At 30.7% G+C, this 15,914-nt stretch overlaps 1 protein-coding gene across 1 annotated transcript; it reads right to left on the reverse strand.

Moving 5' to 3' along the window:
• Nucleotides 1-6,477: 6,477 nt before the first annotated feature.
• On the reverse strand, nt 6,478-15,741 carry Msr-110. The gene is made up of 5 exons (XM_069042788.1): nt 15,532-15,741; nt 12,055-12,267; nt 9,728-10,143; nt 8,834-9,675; nt 6,478-6,829 (listed from the first exon to the last, which is right to left on the reverse strand). The coding sequence occupies exons 1-5, from the start codon at nt 15,622-15,624 to the stop codon at nt 6,738-6,740; spliced, it is 1,656 nt and encodes a 551-aa protein (XP_068898889.1). The 5' UTR covers nt 15,625-15,741; the 3' UTR covers nt 6,478-6,737.
• Nucleotides 15,742-15,914: the final 173 nt, after the last annotated feature.

Raw genomic sequence — 15,914 nt, forward strand, 5'->3', positions numbered from 1 at the left:
AACATGAAAAGAAAAAAGAATAGTCAACTCGGTGAATGCCTAATACATATTTCTTAAGCAATCTAGGTTTGTTAATGATCGGTAGTTTGGTTTTCTTATATTTTAATGCTTTTTAAATTTAGTAAACATCTTTAATCGATTGTTGGACAGTCGAAATTTCGATAATTGTTGAATACTAATGATAATGATAAGGTTTATACAGTGTTGAAATTAAGTAAGGCATAAATTCAATAATTCCGTGGATATTAATTTTTTGGAAAAAATCTGCAAGGGAATAGCCATTTTAACTTGAACAAATATTTTCACCCTATTTTCAGTTTCTTATGTCATTTGTTTTTCATGTTATGAGTTATGACGTCATCTACTTTTTTTTAAATGACAACCTAATATATTTTTTATTATTGATTTTGGTAGTACTTTTTATTCCGTTTCCAACCGTATAAAATTTTCAATATGTAATACAAAAAAAATGTAACAAACGCTACAGAAGATAATTTAAGTTGTAATATCTAATCTTTAACTATCCTTGTTACGTATATTGATAATAATGTATAATATTTATATGATATACAGGGTGATTTACGAGGAATAATGTGCCCGACGGAATAGAAAATGCAACCCACAATACATTGCAACAAAAAGCCGGACATCGAAGCGGTAAATGTCCGGGTTTTTCTCCTGATGAATTGCGGGTTGCATTTTCTATTCCGTCGGGCTCATTATTCCTCGTAAATCACCTTGTATTTATAAGGCATTCACGATCTTTTTGAGACCGAGTTGGCTACGACCATCTAGTGATTTTGTTGGCAGTACCTTGGTGATAACTATATTCCCTAAAGGAAATTGACACTTTTTGTGTTAGGTTAAGTTGTTTTCAGATTAAGGTTATATTATCTGAATGGATACATTGTTGCCGGATCTCTTAAATCTGGTCTATTCTTTTTAAATTGGAAGTATCATCGTTTAAGGGAAATTTTTTGTCGTAACAAAATTATTTTGGCAATTTTGATTTTCCTTTGACCGAAATTAATTATTTTTACACACTTAAAAAATCATTTACTTTCTTACGAATATTATTATAATAAATCAGGCAATGCAGTGGCACGAAAATGTCGAACAGACACTGACAGAAAAAAAAGGTTGCATCCGTTGCATCACTGAATCAGTCCGTCCAACATGAAAAGAAAAAGTCATAGCCAACTCGGTCCCAAAAAGATTGTGAATGCCTTATATATAACATATTTTTAATATGTTATATTTCAAAAACGATGAATCGAATTTTAACGCAAAAATCGTTTTTACTTCAAGACATAAAAGATTAATCTTACTTTCGTAATGGTGTTTTCAATAACGAAGAATGGACATAGAGCGCTGTTGCCTGTTTGGCCGAGTTTCGGCAAAAATTTCGAAATTTAAATTGTAACGGATATATGCAACCAGAAATACTTCCTCTTGACATACGGCCAAGATTTCAACGCCTTCCTTGATCTAAATAATTGTTGATCGCACGGTATATTATGTTAACAAATTTGAAGCGACTAAAATTAATTGTATTAAAGTCTTCTAATTACGTATCTTTGAATGCCACAATTAAACATATCAATTGGAGAAGACACGCGGTTTGATTTCCAAGGTTGATTCGATTATTAATTTGTTGATCACACGATATAACATAAATGCAGTCAATAATTTTAATTCTTTCTTCATAACATGTGTTACTAACTTACAAATGAATGTTTTTGTACTACAATAAAAACACTTCCTTCGACAAATTTGTTTTTAATAATAGGTGGTTGCGTTGGCTTTTTTTTAATTTAAATTAATGGTCATTAACTTTTTTAATTTTATTTCACGTAATTTTTTAAATTTAGGTAATTTAGTATTTCAACACTTTAATAAAAAATATGTGTAATTTGTAAGTTGCTATAGAAGGATTTATTGTTTGATGACACTACAAAAATGTATCTGCTCTTTATTGTTGACAAGTACCTAAGTATTATACCTGCATAAATTAATAACGAAATGCCTTTTATAATAACTTTGTAACATCTATTTTGTTACAGGTTTAAATTTGCTAATTATAATTAATTTTGTAGCCTTTGAAGTGGGTTATTAAAAAAAAAGAATTGTTTTGACAAGACAAGAACAGTTATTTAATAAACTAATTTGTTAATGAAGGCAATTAATAATCGAAATTGTTTAAAGCACGAACGAGTGTAGCGAGTGAGTGCCTTTAATAGTTGAGATTATTAATCGCCCATTAACAAACGAGTTGATTACAAAATTTTTTCGTTCACCGCAAACTTTTTTTCTGTCACAAAATTTCAAATTAAAGCCAAACCAATTTCATCTTTTTCGATAAAGATGAGACCTCATAAAATACCTTCAACCTTTTTTTGTCCTCAGGGTAGGCCATTTTAAAATTTTTCAACACTTTCTATTCACTTTTCACTTTTCCACAAAGAGTGTCAGAAGACGTCAACTCCATTCTCATTCAATTTCACGTAAAAATCACGGTTGCTAAGAAAACCTAGTTATCTTTGAAAAAAATGACATGCGAATTATAACCAAAAAGGTCGGATTTTGAAAAAGTGAATTCGTAATTGTGCAGTTATGGAGCTATAAAATATAGAAAACCATGCTGGACTGCCTGCTGCAGTGTTGGTAAGTGCAAACAATGCATTTTCCAGGTTGTTTATACATAAAAATATACAAATTATACAATACATACAGGGTCTATCAGAACTGGCGGACCAAAATAATACGGTGAATTCATCATCTTCTGGGAATAATAGGAAAAATGTTCAAAAAAATCTATCTTAAATAGTGGTTAGGAAAGAAGCAATTTAAACTGACCAATCCTGTTGTTGATGTTAAGTTACCTATAACTTAGTTTTCCTGCTTTATTTGTAACTATGGACGCATTTCAAATGATGCATATGCATTGTTGGGTATCTGCATTGTTTGTGCAATGACGGACGTTTTTAGGTTATAGTATTTTTCAGGTTATAGTATTTCTGCTAGGATGTTCCCTATTGGGAAAACGAATTGCGTACTCCTGAGCAGCAACTGTGTCACTCTCATCACACTGTGCATGTAAGACAAGCATATCAAAATATTCTGAAGAAGTAAACAGTAAGCGTTTTTAATGACTTTTGTAATTGTCAGAAATAATTTATTATGACATAATATTCAATTATTATGTCTTTGCAACAATCAAATTTGTTTCGATAGTTACTAATATAATTTTTTAAGGTAATTTTATATCTACACGCGATTGGTCAATTAACAACGTTCTTATTTTAAAATCCAATGAGGATGGATTTTTAAAAATATTTTTCCTATTATTCCCAGAAGATGATGATTTCACCGTATTATTTTGGTCCGCCAGTTCTGAGAGACCTTGTATAATAGAACGTCAAAATCATTAATGAAGTTCATTAATACACTATATTTTAGACAAAATAATTCATAAATATTGAAATTAACAAGCGGTCAACGGAAAAATAGTTGTATTTGTATATCAAGGATGCGAAATCGTACTTTGACGAACCGAGAGAAAAATTGTAGCCAAGGCCGCTTTGCGGCCGAGGCAACTCGTGATCGTCAAAGGATTTCATAGCTAAGGTGTAGACAACATTTTGTGTGCAACCCAAAAATTTGTAATTAAAAAATGAATAATTAAAATTTCCTTCACTGTCAATAAAAATAAAGTCGGCCTACATGTCGCCATGTCGCTATGGAAACGACATAAATAAAACAATTCACTTTGAGAAAAAATGCAAAAATGTCCGAAGAAAATTACGATGTTTCAGTTCCGTGTACTCATCCAGAGTTAAAAAAATATTATAGGTAAATTGTGCAGTCGCATTTGAAACCTGAAAAATCGAAACGGCAATATGAAAAATGTTACAGTGACTTTGAGACTGATGTAACAGGAAGAATGTGAAAACCGTGTCGGATAATGTTGTACTGGCTTACCTATTTATTGGAATTTATTTATTGTGGAAGGTAAATGTTAAGTTCTGTTATGCTAGGTTGTATCATCTGCTCCTTTTTAGGTTATTTTAATCGTGGAAATATCAGGAGCCGTGCAAAGACACAAATAAACCAAAATGTCTGTTGATGACATTCAGGAAATGTTACGAGATATTTCTCTTTTTGATCGGAGAAAAATTAACCAAAATTAACCTAATTTACATGTGTATGTTTTATATAGATGATAGATCGATAGTGGGGATCTTTCTTATTGACTCCTCAATCTCATGCGGCTGTCTCATTTGAAATTGGCGGAAATTTCAACCCGGATGAAAATTCTGTACTACTTAATAGTGGCCGTTTTCCTTAAACAAAATCAAACTTTAACTGTAACCAATGCAGATTTTGTAAGATTACACCGGAAATATGCAGATAGATATGTTGTAATTGTGATAATAAATAAATATAAAAATGACGTCAAGGCAACGGCTGCGAAATTCAATTTCCCCGCCTGTTGTACGCACGCGAAGTGCTCATTTCGCGTACGGTTGCACACAAAATATTATTTTGCACCGAAAAAAGGTAAATAATTGTGTGCACAAAACCCCAATTGAGGTAAAAGATAAATTAAGTAGTATTTTTTTGTTCATTGAATTATCTATCTATTGGGCGGAAAACTTCAATTTGTTCCGTTCCTGTTCCATTCCTGTTCCGTTCCTGTTCCGTTCGTGTTCCCGTTTCCCGTTGCGTCTAAATACGGTTTTTAGTTATAGTTAATTCGTTTGAGTTTATAAATTAAGTTAAAAAAATCCGGTTAAAGGATGTATACCAAAGCTTTGGCTACCAAAGCTTTGCTATCAGGAAATAACAAATTTTACATGAAATTTTCAAGACTGTGAATTGTATCTATTTCGGTATGTTTTATTGACATTATTGACAGCTGGCATACTTTTCAAACTTAAACGTCTTAGTTTGTGTAATCTTTTATTAATAAAATTGTTTTCTCGTTGGAACATGACATAAAAGTCACCAAAAGTCACCAGAATTTATTGCCAACTCAATCAGTAATTGTTGCTCACACGGTAAAACAGCTTTATCAATAATCAGTGTGACAACTTGACGGAACTTTGATAGTTCGAATGTTTTTGGAATTCACTGTAGGAGAAAATTCTCAAATTCTGACAATGTCGAACAAAAAAAAATGTTTTACAACAAAATTATTTTTAAGGTGCACTTTTTGCACGTACGTTTTTTAATGTTTCAAGTACCTCTAACATTTTAAATTTATCTAGTGTTTAAGAATACGTGGGACGATTGGGGCAATTATTTTGCTTTCTAAGAAAAATTGTGGAATTCCCTTTTGCCTAGTTTATGTCAATAATAGTATATTTCAAACCAAGGTAAGAAAGTGCTTTCTTGCAGACCGCAGGCAAAGATTATAAACCGAGCCGTAGGCGAGGTTTGTAAGTGCCCAAGGTCTGCAAGGGCACATTCTTAACAAGGTTTGAATACTATTTTTTTCCCTACCGGCACAACTTCGTTGAAAAAAGTCAAAAAAAGATGGTTAAATTTCTGATTAAAACGAAAATTTTGAGAATTGAATAGTAGGCTGGGTTATTTGTTTAATTAACTTGTCATTGCATCTGAAGATTTGACGTTTGTTCGAAAATTTGATATAAACAGAAGTTGTAGTACCTACCTAGCTTATCTGTTTATTTTTCAGATTATATGATTGATCTACCAACTTGCTTTATTGAATTGGCTTTCATTTATCAATAACTTATTTCTCTTTTGACATTTGTATTTTGGTAGAGTTTTACCATAAACATTTCATTAACTTTCTTACCTTAGCGAGAAAGTTGAATTTTCTCATCTCAAATGAGGTATCCACAGCCTACATTTCTAACCGGTAGGGAAAAAAAATTGTCAAAAAGTTTCCTTGGGTGCTAAAATAGTTATATTTTAGCATCCGAGGAAAATTTCACAAAAATTAAGAAATCCAAAAATTTTAAAATGCGGTTGTTGAAAAAATAGTGTTTGTGTTTCGTGCGAAAGACGATTGTTTTGTTGGCGCATTCGAATGAGTTTGAAGTCTCGACCTGACGGTCTCGACCAAAAACTCATTCTCATGCCCCAACAAAAAACAATCATTTTACGCACTTAATACAAAACTAACTATTTAATATCAGTATTGGTAGTAATGGTTATTTACCTAAATTTCAAATTGTGGTCTGATAATAAAATATTGTCTTATTCAGTAGAGTTCTATTAATTCTAATTTCTCAAACCTGTAGGTCTCTTTTCGTGTTAACAGACCTTAGCAAATTCTGTTCATCGTTGAATATTAGATAGATTAGTAGGTATTAGTGCTGTCTGCATGTTTTTACCCATTTTTAATACTTACCATGCCGAACTTGTATTATTTGAACAAAAACTGTGAAATATCCTACAATTTAAAAAATTATTCAATACTTACAACATATGTAATAATTAACGAAATTTACTACAACCAACGTAAAGCCAATTTTATTTACACATGTAATTACCACAAATTAGATTACCACAGCTTGATGTATACAATATAGCATCTAGACAAAATAAATTTAATCAAAAGCTACATGTATTGATTTCTAATGACTAAGTATTAGTTTTTAAAACTCTATATACACTATGTGTTTTTACATTATTATATAGTTAGTAAATACATTTTTTTTTATAAAAAATAAACTATTAGAAAACATTTCAAAATATGCACCTATTTAGCAGGCGCAATCACAGGAGCAACGTTTTACTCTTTTCTCGGACTTGGGTAAAAGGGCATCAACAGAGCGCACCGATCTTGGCTGGACATCTAAAAAAATAGAGTCAGAATTATTATTAGTTACTTAATTTAATAGCAGACAACGTATACGTAATTGTTTTGTTTTTAATACAAAAGAAAATAAGTATTTGAAAATTAAGTTATAAACCGGCCCTATAACAGAACTGGATCTGTTGAATTTAGGTGGGTATTAAGAAAGTACTAAAATAAGATTTTAATACTTTTTCCAATCAAAATTAGCAAAATAAAATATGAAGAATACATTATTGCTAATATCTGTATTATTTATTTTTATTGTATAGTCTGTCTCAATTCTAAATTTCCACCAACACTGTTTAAGTTGGTAATGCTGAATTTTATTTTTAAATGGTACAACTGGAGTAACTTCCGATTGTTGATGGCTTCAAACTGACAGTCGCATCAGTGACAAGTCAAATTTGACATTTCAAATTAAATTAAACATGTTGGTGAATCGTTCGAGAGAAGAGTTAATTTATGTTTAGAGCAAAATGGGGAGCACTTCGAGAATTTCCTTTAGTTAATTTTTAGATTATTATTCCGAATTCCAACTTTGATTTCTTTTTGCCGTTAATTTTTACTCTCATAACCTACCATTTTGTCGTTATTAATGCTACGTCAGATATCTGTCAAATAAACCCAAAAAACATATCCGGTTGCAGGAATAAAAAAATGTATTTATAAAAATTTATTTATTAATTGTATGGCCAACTTAAACAGTCCTTCTTGATCACCCGGTATTTGTGGGGTTCTCATTTTCGGTGTCAATTTCCGTTTTTACAACTCAAGATTTTAGAGTAAATGAAAAGAACGTGCCAAACTTTTTTCTCTTCGAAACATTTAACTAGAGCATTTTTCATTTTAGCGTCAAGTAAATTACGTTGTTTTCGAATCATGTTTAGCAAATAATTATATTGTCAACTTTGGTTATAAAAATCCCCAATTTAGAAATAGGTATTTCTATTTTGCCAATATAATGCAACAAGTGGTGGAAATTTAAAATTGAGACAGACTATAGGTATACTTAGAATATATAGTAGTTTATTTAACGAGTTCGTGTGTAAATTGGGCTTTTTTGGCATAAGTGGGCCCACGAGGGGTGGCCACAAGGTGTGGCTGTGCGAGTTGAATACAATAACGTTTTTTTGTTCGACGAGCCCCCTAAAGGCCTATAATCTTTAAAATTAGCTTGACGTTTCGTTTTGACAAGTTGTGACATTTATCAAAATCCGTTCACACAGGAGAAAATTCTCAAATTCTGACAGTGTCGAACAAAAATAAAAATTACGTTGTTGATAAAAATATACTTTCTTATTAATATTAAATAATATTAAAATATTTCAGATAAATATTTACTTGAAATTGGAAAGATTGTGAATATTTCCGTTTGTTTGTTGTTTTATCATCATTGACAGCTAATATAAATTTCAATTTTAAATGTCTTTTATTGCCAACTCAAACAGTAATTGTTGCCCACGCGATATTATAAATTTATATTTTACAAAGTTCTTTTAACTGTAGCAAAAGAAAATAAAGTAGTTCACGTCCGATTTTTTTTGTGATAAAATAATATATATTCGTCAGAGCACAAGGTCTTTTTGTGCTTCACCAGTTGGCGTCCTTGACTTCGTCTCGGTCTTCAATCTTTGAGCTTAGCACAAAAGATTCACTTCTACTCTTAATGATATAATCTACGATTTAAAAAAGTAAGTAATTTGTTTCCATTGACACAAGTTGATACGGTTAATTATGTATTCTTCTAAATTATAGTCAATTAATAAATTCAAATATTTTTTGTTAATTGGTGAAACGTTAAAATAATCTGGTCAACGAGAAAACCAATCATAATTAGTAATAACTTAAAAAAAAGACATTCCTTGCGACTAAATTTAGAAATAGAAATTTACTAACAACTTTAAATTGGTTATTTGACAACGATATCGTAGTTTGAATGAAGTGTGCCATATTGTAACACGTTTAGTAACAAGGAGCAAAGAATGAATCACATGAACTTACAGTGAGGCCTAGCTTCTTCCGAAGGAGTATTTCGAGATTCAATTTGACCTTGCTGAATCATATGAACAGGAATGTGAATAGGGAGAACTCTGGCATATGCTTGTCTGCCATTTATCTCTTGTGCGTTTTCTCTTTGTTGGTGAACAACATGCATTTCTTGTGGTGCCTCAGCGGCAACTTGTGAACCTACACGCATTTCACCCTGCTCTGAATTTATCTCCATTTTTTGTGGAACAGGCCGCACTTCCTGTGGTCTTGAATGCATTTCTCGTACAACCGTATTAATTTCTTGCGGAATAGAAGCCATTTCTTGTGGAATAACTCTTATTTCTTGTTGAACACCACGCATTTCCTGTGGGTGCATTTGAATGTCTCGAGGTTCTTGTGGTGCATCTTCAAACTCTTGTTGTGAAACTGTCACGATTACATCACGATTTGGTAGTCTGTTCAACTGAGATAAAACTTCTTCTGGAATAGGAATTCTTTGCGCCATCGCTTGTTCCGGAACAGAAAATCTATGATTAGGTTCAGAGTTGGACCTAACGTTTTCGTTTTGTTCTTCACGTGCCCTTTGAGCTTCCATGATTTTCTGAGAAATAATTTCTTGGGCAATCTGGTGTAGAATCTGATTTGGAGGAAGTTGATTTTGATCTTCGTGTTGCATTTGCAACGGCATAGGTGGTCGCATAGTTTCCATAGGATGTGGTTGGTGTTGTTGAGATGTAGGGCGCAACTGTTGCGCCATATGCGTAGGGAACTGCTGTGGGGGGATTGGAATCATTACGGGCTGAATCATAATGGTTGCATCTTCCTCATCTTCTTCATTTTCTGACGGTGTTTGACTAAAAAATTTTTAAATTAAATTAACATGAATGTATGAGAGGTGAATCTCACTTCTCCATATTCCCGCTTTCACAGAAAATAGCCATTCTTTCACCACTAACGCGCTCATATCTTGGATCTGTTGTTAAATTGACTCCAAAAGGTAATCTTAATGTTTTTGGTTGATGGTCAACTATTTCTTCAGCACGTTTTTTTTCGACTACACAATTCATTCTTGATTTTTGATTTTTTTCAATCAAGGCTCCAGCAAGATCATCAAAATTTAATTGTAAAGGTAATTTTATCCGTATGGGTATTTTTTCCACAGATTCACTTGACGAACTCTCATCATCGCTATCTGCTCTGTTCCCTGAATCTTCTGAATTTTCTGATGAATCAACACTATTGTTATCAATTTCATTAATATTTTTTTCGCGTTCTTCTTTCTGTACCGTACCAATGTTTCGTTTTTGACTCTGAGGTTCCTCCTACAAACCGTGTAAAAATTATTTTAAACATTTGTAAATAAATCAGAAATAATCAGAATAATGTTGTTATTTTCTGTCATAACTATGAAGAATTAACTATGTATATGTATTTAGGAATAGTAATTTAGCATAAAATTATTTAGCAAGACCATTGTCATTTTATTTATCTCCTAAGCAATAAGTAAATGCCAATTTGTGTAATATTACTATGCGTTTTAGAAAAAAATCAATTAGCTGTAAGGTCAAACCTTGAGAACATTCAAACCATTATGAAGCTAATGTACTAACCACTGAAAAATTCTGCATTAAATAGGACACAGGAATTATAATATTTATAATAAACATTTTGTACTCTCATTGTATTGACACTACTAATAAAATGACATTTTTTTTTCAATTAACTGAAACAATATGCCTTTATTTTATGGTGAACGTCAGATTGTTGCCTACATCTTTAGAGATATAAATTCAAAGAACCAGCGCTACTCATTTTTTTACAGTTTGTGGTTATGACCTACTTTTAAAGAGTAAAGACCTCTCGCTTTCACCATTGCCCCAGCCATGAAGATGTTTTATAATTATAGTCTTCTATACTTGAATTCTTTGTATTGTCGCATAGTAATAATTAGGTACTCTTGCTATAATTTTTGCAAGATGCATTTTTAAAAGTTTAATTTTCATAGAGCACAAAAAATTAATAAACAAATGTATGTTAATAGTAATTATAACACTTTAAAATTAATTTGCAGTTTTATATGCAGGGTAAAATAGGTCAACATCGGGAAACTTTCTTCGACAGAAAATTATTTAGAAAGTTGTGGATACACATTTCTGCACGGTGTGCTACAAACAATTTGAAAACATCCACGTTTTTTACATGAATAGTGATTTACCATACCATAATGGTTAAAAATTGCTATTAACTCATTATTGCCGCATTAAAAATAACATTAAATTGTATGCTACCTACTATTTTACAAATAACTTAACACATGTACAATTTTAAAAAACAATGAAGAAACAAAGACAATTTGTTAATTAACACCAACTGAACGTCGGTTACAGTTAAAATACCAACTAGGTACTAATCGCACTTTTGATCATTCTCGCAGTTGAGTCGCAGTACTTTTTTAATATTCAATTCCAACACGTTTTTAATAAATTTAACATCATATCTATTGGTTAATATGTAATACCTACTTGGTCAACTATCATAAAACTACAAGAATGGTTTATCCTTCTTCTGCAATGCCCAACTCGGAAGTGTAATTGCGATAGGTGCAAAATCATGACGGGACTTCATCAAACGAGGAAATGGTCGAACTATTATTTTTTGTTCATTTTTCAAATTTTAATGTTGAAGTTATTTTATATTTATTTGAAAAATTAATTTAAATTAAATTTTAATATGCACCTACTTAAAATATTGTTACCCCAATGGTTACAAACATTGCAAGAGTAGGACCTAATAGAATTAAAATAAAAGCTTCAAGTTTTTAAAACTTAATATTGGTAACAAATTAAAAATTATGTATACCTAATAATTAAATAAAATTGCCAATTAAATATGTAACTAGATGTTCAAAGAATTTTTTGTACATCTCAAGGTTAGTATTATTTATTCAGTCACACTCATTCTATAGTTTTTTGTTTGTTTTGTAAAATTTTTGAAATGTAAATACAATCCCAACGACTACGTTTCCTGTAGTTGCACAAGTCGGTATATACAAGTGTATTTGCAGCGTTATGTAACATATTTTAAATTGAAATTTCACTTCTATTGCAATAATTTAAATAACTTTCTCTTCAATACGGTGCAATGACTATAGCAAGCAAGTGCGACAAAAAATTAGCAAAGACAAACTGATTATAAAAAATTTCACATCTATAAATTAAAAAAAAATCATTTACCTGAATAAGAGGTTCCGGTGCCAAAGGTGACTGGAATTTATCAGCGGCTTCATTAAAAAGTTCTAGTTCTTGTTGCAACTGTCGACAAGATGCATTCGCTGTAACGTAAGCGGAAGCTAAGAGAAAACTACCTAACACGATGGATACCAATACAACGGTTACAGCAATGATTTTAGCCACTTGCACGGCTGAACTTTGAGATCGATGGTAGGCCTGAAACATTTTTTAAAAAGCAGTGTCAATTTAAGTTTCACAATTATCTGTTATGTGATTTATAATAAATACATTTATTACTGTCAAACAATATCTTTGTTGCATTCATGTAGGTACGTGAAACTTTCTGACGCTTTCACTACTTGTTAACTGTAACGGGTGTTTTTTTAAATTTGGCGTCGAAGTAGGCGTTGAACTGTCGATTGTGAACGCACTATACAGGTTACGGATCACGGATCAGCTGTTTAAATCTTACGCTTTTACACGAGTGGTGCGATCTCAATCGACTCTCCAACGCCTACTTCGACGCCAAATTTAAAAAAACACCCTTTACATTTGTGCTCACCACACCAATACAACGTGTAATTGGTTTGGATTTAAATCGTTTAATATGATATAGGTACATAATAACATAATTTTTTTAAATCGTATCAATCCGTAGGTATAACCGGTTACACAATCACTTACTTAATAATAGTATTATTTTTATTTTTGTCTTGATAATAGACAGCATAAAGTAACCAGTAGTAACAATAGTTAATCTTACATTTTTATTACATTTTTCACTTATTTCTACAGTCAATATTTTATTTATTTTTTTTTAAATTTCATCTAGTCAATAACCTTGCACTATTCTCTCACAGTGAATAACGTTACCACACCATTGTATTCATTGTTTTTAATGAGCAATTATTTCTCATGGTTATTTCTAGAAGATTTCTAATCTAATAATAAAATTATTTGCCTAGGCGTACCAGGTACGAAAGAAATTTACTGCAATTATCACTTAAAACGACGTATTTATTTAAATCGACCATATGTAGGTATTAAGTGTTATTATGGGTTCCAAGGCGTCAGTCACGACGTCTGCTTACATTTGAAAATCGATTAAAAAAAAATACGAAAAATCAGTAGTACAACTAGTTTATCCTACGAGTTTTAATTTTTAAACATAAACTAATAACATTTGCATGTTAATAACGATATATTTTCAAAAAAAATTACCATTAAGTAATTAGTTAAAGCAATGATGGTGGTTAAATACCTAAAGCTTCCTTAGTTACACAACTTTTTCTTGCCAAAGAAAGTTAGTGATATTTGTTTGTGCTCATTTGTCGAATAATCTATAGAAAAAATAGATATAATTATTCTCATGAGATTCCACTATTTCTCAAGGTTATGTAAATAATATATCTCCATCAACATGTGTGATACTTTGACTAAAAGGAGTGACTGATCATTTTGAATTGTTTTAAAACTAAACAAAACATGTATAGGTACATATATATGTATATATTTCGAATCGGTACCTAACTGAAACAAATCTTAATTATGAGTAATAATTGTTAATATTTAAGCAAAAATAAGGTGGTACTTTAAGGAAAGAAACAACGCAATCATTTTAAAAACTGTCAACATTAGTAATCTTTTAAATAAGTAATAGGAACCAATAATTAAATCATTTGTGAAGGTGTGTTGCGGATACATTTTAATACAATGACGAATCAATCAAACTATTTATTCTTGTGTATAAAAATAGCTACTGATACTAATTTATTCTATTATTGATTTTTCGTTTTACAGAAACTTAACTGGGGTCACCTTTCTAATTAGATCAAAATCTAGGTAAAATATGTTTTCAATAAAAAGAAACATACGTTATAAATATTTCTCTATTAAAAATTGTAGATAAAATCGATCAAGTTTTGGGACCATTCAGAACTGATAGTGGTTCGTAACGGTAACATCAAAGAGAAAAAAGTGAATTCACAACGGTTTACTAAAACCAACGTAAATCGTTATTTTACCGCATTATTTCCTGATACTTTCTATTCACAGCCATTATACTTTCAGAATAAAACATTATCTTGAAGTAGAAAGTTGACAGCAGCTTGCTAGAATTTTATAAAATTGAAGTATTCATTCAGGCTTTAAAGAAAAAACCAATGGTTAGACTAAATCGATTCCTACAAATATATATTTTCTTTATAGTTTAATTTAGTTAAGTTTCAAAAGTTAAATGTATAATTTTCCTTGAAGGTGTTTAGGATATTTTTTTAATGCATAAATTTGAATAAATATAAATGGACAAAGTAAAAAGCCTTGAGGTATTTTTAACATCTTGTACAAAATATTATATGTATGTATTTGACTACAGAAAATCTAACAAAGAAATATATCATTTTTTTCTATTTTAAATATCAATATTAGTATAGCACTTCCTGCTTTTGTTTTCATCCTTTGAACATTGTAATTACTTCCACTTTTGGTAAATTAGGATTTTATCTAGCTTTGTTATTAGTACGGATGGTGTAATTTCCATTGCCATTGATACAAAGGCTCGTTTTCAAATTTATATTTAAAAGACACGACATATTAGGTACCTTTATTTGTCAATTAAAACTTTAGAAACCAAGAGGTATGTATATAAAAATAGAAGTGAAAGGAAATGAGTTAAAATGTTAAAAGTCAAACGTTTGCGCATCCCACGATCTGCACACGTACTCATATAATAAGATTTTGCGAGACAACATGAAATTTTATAAAAACGACGTTAATTTACTACGTATGCAATTATATTATTTATAATTGCGTAAATCGAACCGGAACTAACGTCCTTGTTTTACAATATTATAAATTATATACCTACCTAAACCATCTGTTGCAAATTTCCTCAGTTTTAGAAATAAAATTATGTACTTAAATATGAACATTTCACTGTTTCCAAACAACATACTTTATATATTACTTATGTAATATGTTAGAACATTACTGATATAATGCCACGTAGCTACAAATCTAGAAATGTATAGCCGTTAATCAGTATACGAAACAATAATGCAAATAATAAATTATATCCTGAAAATGTTGACCCACTTTTATCTTCGTATTGATAGGTATGTCAAATTACTGTAAGTTTTTTGACTTCTGAATAATTTTTTTCCTGACTGAGCGTTAAAATCTTTTGTAAAATTCTTCTACAATAAACTGTTCTTTACCTTCACGGAAATGTACAACTATGTAAGCTCTCTGTTGTTACAGAATTAAAATATACCAAAACTATCCTATTTCTTAATTTATATACTTTCCTTAAATGGTTAAATGTCAACTTTTAAATGTTTCTAATAATTACTTATTATTAATTAAGAAGTGTTGGACTACTTGGTTAATTGTTTATTATGTTTAATGATTTTAATAAATTTTTTGAATTAAAATATTATTAACATTAACTATGTAAATTATTTTGTGGAAAACTAGACTTACAGGTGGTGGTTCTGAAGAATAAACTTCAGAAGGTGGATAGTCCGGCTTAATGGTAACCGTGGTCATAGAATCCGGCTGTGATTCTTTCTCCATTTCGCTAGATAATCACAACAGTTAAGTAAAAATATTAGAAAAATTAAATATTAATTTTAAACTGTAAAACTGTTGAGTGTACCGGCTACAGAAACCGACTGGCAGGAACAGGAGACCTAATATCTCTCGGTCTTGTTGCGGATTCCCCTTCTTCTTGCCGGTGGCAACGTCAACTGTATAAATAAATATAAAAAATATGGGTTTTTTAATCTTTACAGTATTATTATTTTATTTATAATAAAAATCATTCTTGGATGTAAATATTGGGTAATGCTGTTTATCAATGTTTA

Source organism: Tenebrio molitor, chromosome 1, assembly GCF_963966145.1.
Source record: "Tenebrio molitor chromosome 1, icTenMoli1.1, whole genome shotgun sequence".
In the NCBI taxonomy this organism is placed as follows: Eukaryota; Metazoa; Arthropoda; class Insecta; order Coleoptera; family Tenebrionidae; genus Tenebrio; species Tenebrio molitor.

Coding starts and splice junctions, on each gene's coding strand:
- Msr-110 (XM_069042788.1), bottom strand. CDS start 15,624: ATGGAGAAAGAATCACAGCCGGATTCTATGACCACGGTTACCATTAAG. Junction 12,268..15,531: donor ATTCTTCAGAACCACCACCT/GTAAGTCTAGTT, acceptor AAAATGTTTCAG/GCCTACCATCGATCTCAAAG. Junction 6,830..8,833: donor GGAAGAAGCTAGGCCTCACT/GTAAGTTCATGT, acceptor CTATTTTTTTAG/ATGTCCAGCCAAGATCGGTG.